This window comes from Serinus canaria, chromosome 6, assembly GCF_022539315.1.
Source record: "Serinus canaria isolate serCan28SL12 chromosome 6, serCan2020, whole genome shotgun sequence".
In the NCBI taxonomy this organism is placed as follows: Eukaryota; Metazoa; Chordata; class Aves; order Passeriformes; family Fringillidae; genus Serinus; species Serinus canaria.
The window spans coordinates 9,058,589-9,069,158 of NC_066320.1; the positions used below are offsets into that span (position 1 = coordinate 9,058,589).

General features: G+C 39.1%; 1 protein-coding gene across 5 annotated transcripts in view; it reads left to right on the forward strand.

Annotated features, from left to right (window-relative positions):
* Positions 1 to 6,450, forward strand: part of PARG (poly(ADP-ribose) glycohydrolase) — a 59,926-nt gene extending 53,476 nt beyond the window's left edge. For 4 of the 5 annotated variants that reach the window (XM_050976440.1, XM_050976441.1, XM_030240966.2 and 1 more), the window contains 2 exons: positions 2,176 to 2,304; positions 3,028 to 6,450. In XM_050976440.1, the coding sequence (XP_050832397.1) occupies positions 2,176 to 2,304; positions 3,028 to 3,200 (302 nt within the window). In that variant the 3' untranslated portion in view covers positions 3,201 to 6,450. The remainder of the gene's footprint in view (positions 1 to 2,175; positions 2,305 to 3,027) is intronic. The other variant, XR_007777921.1, reaches the window with a different exon arrangement.
* Positions 6,451 to 10,570: the final 4,120 nt, after the last annotated feature.

Consider the following 10,570-nt stretch of genomic DNA (forward strand, 5'->3'; position numbering starts at 1 on the left):
TATTTACTGTAGGATCTGAGCATACTTGATTTATGTTAGGAAGGTTTAACAAGTACTTCAATTTGAATAAGATCTTGCATCTGTAATATCCCATGAATGTTTTCTTAAAGTAGAAGAAGGGATGTCAGTACAGCCATTGTTTCAGGTGCAAATCCAGAAGTTAAGTGGGATCACATCTGCTGGGTGCAAGGGCCAAGAGAGCTCAGATCCCTCCAGAGCCCAGTACCACAGGCTCTGTTGCTCTTCCTGTGTGCTTCTTTCTGTACCAGTAATATGGAAATTTCCCGTGGTATTGTGTATCATTAATGTCCAGAAGATTGTGCAGTCTGCTTCTTGACAGAAATTTTGATCCTTGTTTCATAAGATCTATAGCAATTCAAAATAAGCAGTAGGATATTTTTAACATCTTGTAAAGTGGAACTGCAGTTTGGAATGAATAATAAGATTCATTAGGTTCTGTTCCCCTTTGCAAGCTAGTTAATTAGACTCTTTAAAAGCTAAACTACTGAAGCTTTACTAAATCCACAGCTGGCTCAGTGGTTTAATTAAAATATCGTTCCCAGATTGAGATTAATTTCACATGTGAATCATGTAATTTATAATTTTGGCTACGGGTTTACAAGAGGAGGGTTTTTTTGATTGAGGAATGCAGTGTTTTAATAGGTCTCTGTTTAAAAATGTGAAGGATTATTGAGCTGAGCTCTGAACAGCTTTCTATTTAGCTTCCACTAGCAGGTGGTAATGCTCTATGTACACTGTTTTATTTAAAATTAATCTTTACAAAGACAATATTAATCACATTTTAATTAACTCTACTTACTGGGTAGAAAAAGGAGGAATTAATATCAGAGCTGCACCAACAGGCTCTGAAGAAAGACAGACTGCAGCAGATGAAATAGTTGCTGGGGTCCATTGGTAGGACTGTTGTAGTTCCCTGAAATGAGCCTGTGATTGATTGCACGCTTCTGTGGCACTCCAGCCTGGCAGTGCTGGCTGATAAAAAAGCTGCACTCTTCTAAGTTTTGTGCTGCCTAAAAGGGTCCAGGTTTACTTCTTCCCCTCACTGTTTCTTCTCCCCCTTTGTTGTTCCTGGCTCTGTGGTCTGGTGCCCTCCCTTGCCTCAGCTCTGGCTCTTAGCAAACCTTTCACTCTGCCAATTCGATTGCTGTTCTAGCAGAAAACAATTAGCTTTTATTCTTCATCCATAATTTTCTGCCAGTTTGGTGGGTGGGATTGGCACAATGATGTTTGCTGAGCACCAGAGAGCTGCAGACAAGTCAAGAGCTGGGTGAGAAGTGGACCAGAGCTACTTGCTCCAGTTGCATTGGGTCATTAGCTTGGCTCAGCTGATCCCGATGATTTCTCAAGGTGAATCTTCAAAAAACTGTTCCCAAGATAGGAAACTTTTTTTTTTTCTTTTGCATATAGAGGAACAAAGTCTGTCTATATTGTAATATTAGCTGTTGGCAGAACTTAGGATGCAGCTTGTCCAATGAGTTTGACAGAAAGCTGGAAGTTAAATAACATGAATTGCATTGCTGACATCACCCCTCACCGGTCAGAATAAGCCGTCGTATTCCTTGCTGCATACTTCTGTTGTAGGTGTGATGGGCACCTTAAATTATGCAGGAGGAGGCTGCAGAACCATAGTGCTTTTCTTGGAGTTAAAAGTTAGGTCAGCTTTCACTTTGCATAGCTTACCTAGTGAAAGGATTGGCTCCATTCCTTCTTACAGGCAGCACAGAATGGAAATTGCCAAGTGCTCATGGATGCTTTTTACCCCACTATCTGTGGCTGTATGGGCAGCTCATACCAGGATGAGAGTTGCCTTATGCTGCCACAGGCATTTATTGGCTAATTAATGGCTGCATGCTGTTTAGTGGCAGACGTAGACCAAAATAAACCCCTCTCAATTTTAAGGACATTGTTTATCTGGGAGTAAGGATGGATGTCACTAACAGCTCTAGCAGAATGCTCCAACACTCTTGACCTGCAGTGCCCAGCATTCTTTATTAAAAAAGGGAAGTAGTATTTACTTACCCATTGTTTATAGTGCTTTGCAGCATCCATATGGAAATGGGTGCTATGGTTGCTTGTTGTAAAATTAAGCTGTGTTTTTCCTTCAGCAAATTGTTCTCTCCTGTGTTCATGTGCAATCTTTTTTCCTTGTTTCAGCCTTAATTCAGATATTGGCAGCTGCAGAGGCTGGACGTGATATTGTGTATTTTACCTTTGGAGATGTGGAGCTGATGCGGGACATTTACAGCATGCATACTTTTCTCTGTGAGAAGGGCCAAACTATTGGTGAGCAAAAAGAAATCTTTGTCTGCACAAAAGAGACATAACCATCTCTCTAAGTAGAAATTTTCCAATATGAATTCTTGCCACTAAGCCCTGAACACAAGCAAATGGGTCTCGGTTTATTTGTCCCTGTTTCCAGAATGGGGAACTCTTCTGTTTTGGGATCTACTGCACAGTGCTAATCAGTTTAGAAGACTTCTAGATGCTTTTCTGATTCACTTAGGAGTTATGCTGAAAAACAGAGATACATTTGGTAGGTAGAAGATTTGCAAAAGCTTTTGATATAACTCAGTAAAAAAGGGAAAGGGAAAAACTGCTTAGGCATTCTTGATATAGGTTTTTCTTCTAGTGGTTCTATCTTGATCCTGCAGGATGTGGTCTGATGTGTTATTCAGTTGCAAAACAAGAAAAGCAGTGTATCCATTGCTCTATTGTAATTGTTATGTCTCTTTTAATTTCTGGACCAGAAGCACAAAGCTGGGTAATTGGCAATACATTTGTCAGTAATGTGTATGCAAGCTTAATGTTAGGATAGCTTGTGCAGTCTTTTCACAGTCTTGTGCACATTTACACAGTCTTCTGCCTCCTCTGTCACTGCTCATTTAGAGATGTTCCTAGCCACTGTCTCAGTGTGCATGTGTATTTCTAGCCTTCCTTTGCTATCATACATTGCTCACTGGGCATGTTCTTACATGGTGTTTAATGACTTCTTTTTGGTTTTTGAAGGGGACATTTATAGGCTGTTGCTGAGATACTACAATGAACAATGCAGAAACTGTTCTACTTCAGGACCAGATGTCAAGCTGTACTCTTTCATATACAACACCCTTGAGACCTATGCACATTCTACTGATGATGATGAGGAGGATGAAGAAAAAGGGTTGTGTTTTGAAGATTAAAATAAATATATCTGATCAGAATAATGTTTATCTCCTCCCACTGGTATATTGTGTGAATTGCTGGACATAATGAATGAGCTGGCTTAATTTATATTGACTGCATTAGTAGTTATGTATAACACCCAAACAAAAAACCCCACAAACACCTTTGAGAGATGAGATTTATTTGTTTGATGGTTTGATACATGAAAACCTTGTTCATGTGTGTACAGAAAAAAATTCTTTGGTAAGTCTGGTTTGTGGTATACCTTGTTAAGTAGAGTATTTTGGTACATTTCACTTGAGATTGCTAAAAATCTTCAGATTTCCCTGTACTCCTTTGCCTTTATTTTTCAGAGCTCTTATGTAGATTTCTCATGGAGGCTTACAGCTGGAGTACAGACAGCCATGTAACTCCTTGGATGATGTTAGAGAGAAGCATTTTAATGATTGTTCTTACTGAAAATTGTCATAATCCTTAAGAGTGACAAGGTACCATTGGTGTTCTTACCAAAGTTTTCATTTGTTGAACTTAAAATGTTCTGGGTCTGATAAGGTTTTTTAATAAATGTTTAGAAATTGAAATGTTCTGGGGGAGCCAAGAATGCATTTCACAACTGAAAATTACATTTACAAGTTAGCATAAAGTAGAGAAAGAGCAATGAGAGTGGGAAAATGAGAAATGTGACCAAAGCGGGAAGCAGAGGGAAAGATTTTGATATGAAACTCTCCAATACCATTTTGTTGGTGCTATCTGTTACTACATTGAACAAGGTTTTAGCCTATTGGAAGTTTCTCAAGGTTCACTGCTGCTGGCAATATTTGAGTTAAGGTCTGCTAGTTGTGTTCATATTGTCATATCAATTCTCCCTTCTCTCAGTATGCATATATGTGAGTATAAGATCCCCATGGGATATGTGAGTGAGGAAACAAATCACATATCAGTGGGAGGAAGGTCTGCAGGCTACAGATAAGAACATGAGGTCTTGTTAGGGATTTCTGCCTGTGTCATTTTAGACATGGGAATAACCGTGAAGTGTTGGCAAAACATTTTAAAACCCATGCTTTTACTATCTGTGAATACCAAATTAGTGTTGCTGTAGTACATTAATAGTTTACACAAAACTGCAGATACATCTGTGGTTAAACTTTTTCAGATCTATGTACAGGGAAAATCCAGTGAGACTTTTTTCTATTTTTATTTAAGCCCAGTTTAAGTTTCAGCCCAGATTCCTAAGTTCAACCTCTTCTGTGTTAGATTTTTATTGTCTGTCATAGTTGCTATTATGAGTTAGCAATACAAGTAAAATCTGCAGCAGGAAATGTAGTGACCTAAGTTTCTTAATCAATGATCCTTTTGAGTTGTGTCAGAGAAAACTATCCAAGCCTCAAACACATCATGGTAATTAAATGCTAGAAGCTGTTGGCAGTCTGGTTTAGAATAAATCACTCACTGCTTGATCTGCTCTGGGGAAAGCAACAGGAAGGAGTCTGGGTCATTTATAAATACCTTCAGGGAGCTGTACCTTGGCATGAATTCTAAGTGGGCAGCTGGCAGGTATGTTACTTGGGAAGTGATGAACACAGAGATTTCTTCCTGTTCTTCCCACCAGGTGTAGTTTTCTCCACCCCCATCCATTTTGAGAAAAAAATTTTGGCTAGAATTTCAGGCTTTTTTCTGTGTTTGCAAGCTGTGTCCTCAGATTTAGCAGAAATCTTTTCTCCTGCTCCTGGTGTTTCAGTGTTGGCTCAGATTCTGGCAATAGGAACAACTGTTTTATTAGCTCTTATTTGAGCATTTAGGTTCAAGTACGATAGTGCTTCTAGATGCATTGCTGATGATAGATGTACCCTGAGAATTATGGCAAGTGATGGAAAACTGGTGCTATCAGCCAAACCTTTTCACCTTACTACTCAGGATCTCGTATAGAAGAGATGAACAGAATTTGTTCCTAAACAACTGGAAAAAAATACAACAAAAAGCATTAGATGGCTGGAAATTACCTCCCCTTTATTATATATAAATACTTCTTCTTTAGTGCAATGTAGTCATTGTGAGAAGTGATTGGTCAAGTATGAAAAATGTTCCAAAATATGATGGAATGAAATTCTATTTCAACTCTAGAAACTTTTAGAAAAAATTAACTTTGGAGGGATTCTCTGATGATCATATTATAGGTATGCAGTTAAAAGAGTTCTTGCAGTGTCAAGTGCTTCCAGGATGATCCTAGTCTTTTTATGCAGTCTGTAGTTTCAGTGACACTGAGCATTTTCTAATATTGGGAAGAATGCCTTTTGTTTGAGATCATTCATTAGGATATGTTTACCATACCTTTTTCTCTAGTGAATTATGCTTGTATGGACAAGAACAAAGGAAAATAACTTCTTTTTCATTCTATGTGTTGTCTGAAAAAGAGTGATGTATCCTGGATTCTGTCATGTGTTCCTGATCTCATAAAGGGCAACATTATAAGAATGCTTTGAATATGATTTTGATCACAGACAGGCTGAAGATTATTTTGTTATCATTGTTGTTGTTTGTTTTGGTTTTTTTTTTTTTTTAAAGCAAAATAGCCCAGAATTAGTTAGCAGTAGTGTTACATTCCCATGATGTTCTAATTCAGTAAAGAGCTGAACTGCCCAGATTGCTGCATGTCAGCCTAATACATGCTCTACATCTTTCTTTCTCTCCCCACTCAGCACTCCCCATTTCCAAACTCCCTGAAATGTTTCCTTTAGCTGGTGATGCCTTTGGTGCTCTGGGAAAAGTAGTGTGGAACGGAGATGCCAGTGATCTCCTTGTGCAGCCTAGAAAGCTTCAGGTTCACTCTTCCAGAAACCTGGTGATGGAGTATTCTAGGTTTGGGATTTTTTATTATTTTAGGGATATTTGCTATATGATTTCCAATAAAAATTAACTTCCTACCAAAACTTTTGTTTTATACTTTTTAGCAGCTAAACTGAATGCTTAATATGAAACAACAACAGGCAGTCATGTCGATTGCAATGTTGCCTCATAGTCAAGTTTGGTGTCTGAGCACTTCTGTTGTTCTACAGCTCTTGCACCTAAATTGCTCAGTTTTGATGTTTCCTTATCCAATGAGGAGTATCCAATACTGTATATATTAATTTATAAACTGTTGAAGTGTTCCTGACATTCTTCTGAACTTACAGTTTATGCACCATTATATTGTATTGATTTTTCTGGATCTGTATGCTAATGTTTACAGAATTTTGTAGGAATACAATTAAAAAATTCCGACTGAAGCCATGTTGTGTAACTTGTCACTTAATATACCTTCCAGGACAGAAGAATTCCAGCACGTTTGAATGCACAGGGCATAATACTGCAGGTAGTTCTAGCAGTAAACTGACACATAACACAGAGCTGAGAATTTATTATTCCTGTACAGTATTGTGGTAGTTGCTTCTGTCTGCATAGCACTGTAAAACACAATTAGCTACTGTAAATTGGAAGAGTGTGAGTGTGAGGTTTCATCCATGTGTATGGCCATATGCAGATAGTCTGATGTTTCCAAGCTTTTGGTAAGCAAGTAGATGTTTGATTATTCATTGAACTTCATGAAGAAAATCTCACTAAATAAAAGCAAATAACCCCCTAAAATTATGAATAATTAACATGTTGTATAGGGGTTTTTATGGTTTGTAAGAGTGGGGCTGAGATCCTTCTAAATAAAACAATTTCAACCTTTTCCAAAATTTTGTTTTAAGGAATTAATTTTTTAGCATCACAGGAAATTAGGATAAAATATAATTTGATTGCTCCCAAGGTTTTATATGTAGCTGTGCTTATGAAGTTTGCAATGTTAATACTAAAGGATTTTGTCCATCAGACAGCAGCAATGGAAGCAAAGATGGTGACTGACAGATACATCTGGGGGAGCAGGAATGAGCAGGTGGGTGGTGGCTGAGCAGGGAGCTTCCTGCACTGTGCCCAGGTAACTCTGCTCATGGAGATGGACAAAAGGGATCCCATTTTCACCCAGTGTTTGGCTGAGTGCTGGATGAGCTGGGGGTGCTGGGCTTTGGTTGCATGACAGCTGGGAAGGTAGAGAAGGGTTGATGCCTTCATGTTGTACCTTGGAAATCCCAGGTGCAGGGGAGGCAGAAGGTGCTCCCATTGTGCTGCTGCAGTGCAGAAGCAGCTGTCAGTCTGTCCCAAGCTGTCACTGATCTCCCTGTAATCAGTAAAAACCCTCATGAATGCACTTTAAAAGCAACCATAGCCTGTGGAGATAACCCTGGGGATAAAGCACAGTTGCAAGGGCTGCTTCACCATGGACTTTTCCTGGTTTTCTCCATTGTGTTCCCTCCTATGTCAGTGTTTGGACAAAGGAATCCCAGACACCTGAATTTCACAACATTCTATATTTACATTCACAGTCTGCATCCTCTCATCCTGAGCAGCTTTCTATGACAGAAGGATGGACAGATGGATGTCAGACTTTGGGATTCCAGAAGCTGTTACAAACTCTGTCAGGTTCACTGAGGTAATTGTATATTAACCAATGTAGGGTGATGCAATGTTTGCTCCAGATGGATGACTTGGGTTTTTTCTTTCTTTTTATTTTATTTTTCTTTTTAATATCTACTTAAAGTCATCTTTTGCTGTTTTGTGGCACCTCTGTGACAAGAGTGAGAACATCCATAAAATCATGGAGACTGCAAGATGCAACAGCTGTCTGAAATGGTTAGGTTTTTTAAGCTTAGAATTGAGTATTTATGATCTTGTTTTGTGCTAACAGTGTTTCATGCTCATTTATCATTGCTTAAGTGAGTGTGACCTGGAAGTTGCATAGGAGGTATTTGTCACTGATAACTCCATTACAGCAATACCATCAATTTGTGCTGAGCTGAGCTGTCAGGCAGTCTTTCATTGTGTGCTCCTGCTAAGTGGTACTTGGTCTGCAGCTAAAGGAGGCACTGGTGTGTTCCAAGTCCTCTTGGTGACACTGTGGGATGTGTCTGGGTGTGTGCACACTGTGCTGTGCATGCACACACATTGAAAAAGCTTTAAAGAAGCTGCCATGTACTACTGGAGTGGGGATCATTGTTAATGTAGCTCATCAGCTCTAAATCTGGAAAGCAGGGGACAGGAACCGAGAGACAGGTTGCACTGTCTTTACAAGCTGGCTGTGCTTGCTGGCTCTCTGTGTCCACAGTTCACACACCTCAGCCTTTTGCAGTCAGCTGTCTTCTCTCTCTGATAGACTGTATTGAAAACTGCATAGCTGATGTGCTAAAAATGACAAGTTCTTGTGCTTATTTTTTTTTCTGTTGTTTTTATTCATTAATTAATAGTAAATTGAACAGGTGATATTAAAGATGAGGGGGTTTTCCCTTTATTTTAAATTGTTGAATAGCTAAGAGAACCACTTTGATGTTCAAATTTTTAAAGAAATTGAATACAATGAAGGCATTGCTCCATTGGGTGTAAAGCAGTAAGAGTATGCCTGGTTGGGTAAAGGTTACCGAAAAGCCTCATCTCCTTCTGCCCAAGTGATAAACCTTATTTTGTGTAAATCTCCTCTTGGAAAATCCATGTGTCATGCAGATAAGGACCCACTTTCTCTCTACAGAACTTAGCACAGAAGTGCTTGTCTATTCTGCTCTCAGTGGTTTTCACTTGGAAGGCCCAGTTCAGTAACATCTTTTTTTGTTTGCTTTTTAGAGATGCCTTCTGTAAATGACTGGAATTTTTATGCCTACTACAGCTGCTTCCTTTTGTAATTAATATTATCAGAGAGAGGTTCTGCACAGATAAAAGCTGTATTTGCTAAATAGGAAGGGCAAAAGGATCTTTGGACCAGTTAAGCAGGATTGTTTTAAAAGTCCACATTTAGAGTTAACAAGAAACAATAATGCAGTACCACACATGATGTTACCAATTTGGATCCAAGGCATCTGTATGTGTGTTAGCATCTAATCACTGTCCCTATGCAAATCCTGAACTTTCATTCCAAAGCTATTTTTGTAGGAAGGCAGTAATGACAAATTACAAATTGTTTGTTTTAGTATATCCATTTGTCATCACTGTAATATATCTGACTGTAGCTAACTGTTACAGGTATTGTGGGTGGTTTTGCCTGGAAGGACAATGTTTGCTAGCTTTTATAAACTGTAATGTGCACTCAGGACAACATCTGGAGTGCATAAGGAATTAAACCCCTGTAAATCCTGTCTGGATGGGCTCTGTAATGGCTTTTGAACATCTGAAATCTTCTCAGGGTGGTGGAGTGTGCTAGGAGGCTACAGGGAAAAACTGCAATCTTCTTGCTCAAAGACAGTGCTTTCACCTTTCTTTTACACTCTCTTGATGGAGATAATTATTTTGATTGTGGGTAACTGTTATATTTATTCTCAGAAATTTCTAATAGTATTTGTTTAAAAAATAAACCAGGAAAGCAAAGACAGAATCAGGGGCAAACTCCAATGTTTTCACATTTATTAGAGTAATATTCTATAGTCATGCTCTCTAACTGTGATGCTTAGATTCTCTCAGAAATCATCATCAAGACCAGCTATAAGGGCAGTGGGGATGTATGTTCCCAACTAGCCTTTCATTTCAAAGTTTGCAGGTCTTTGCAAAAAAAGACAGAAAACACTTTCAGGAGGCAATTGATTTTTGTTTCTGTGTTCCCATTTGCTGGGTTGCCATCTCCCATGTGTTGGTGTCCAAGCAGAAACACCTATGATGTTTTTCATTTGTGAAAGATTGTCCTGACTGAATCCTGACAGTAGTCTTGCTTTGCTTACAGGGGAGAAAAGCCACAAGGGTGATGTTTCTCTAAAAACACCAGTGTGAGCTTTGACCATGAGTGTCCCAGTAAGTCATGTCTGTTTTGGAGCTGTGTGGGGAAATGACAAAGTTAAGCACCTTACATGTCTAGAATCTTGCAAGTTTAGAATTGGAATAAGAAAAATGTGCAAAATTTTCTCCAGGCTACCTGGTTGGTTGAAGTTGTTTTGCTTTGAGCACCTGGAACACCAGAGAGAAAGTTTTCCTGTTTCTGTGGGCTTGTGCATCTTCACCAGTAACAATGCTCCCCTCTTAATGGGGTCCTCTTTTGTAACAGTGAATAGCCAGGCCAGTGAGGAACTGGATGCACTTGTAGAGAAAGCAGGGTCTCCCCTCTGGCTTGGCCTTGCAGAAGGGACCAGGGAGAAAAGTATTCTATTAAAGATCTCTTCCCAGGAGCTAAAGCCACTCCACTCTTGTGGATTAATCTCTTGTGCTATTTCTACATCAGGTGTTACCTAAAAAGGAATATTTAGGAAAGTTCATGATCCTGAACTGTGTGAAATATCACTAAGGAGAGAGAAGTTTTGCTTCTGTTTGAAAGGGGAGGGAGCTAAATCAAACCAATTAT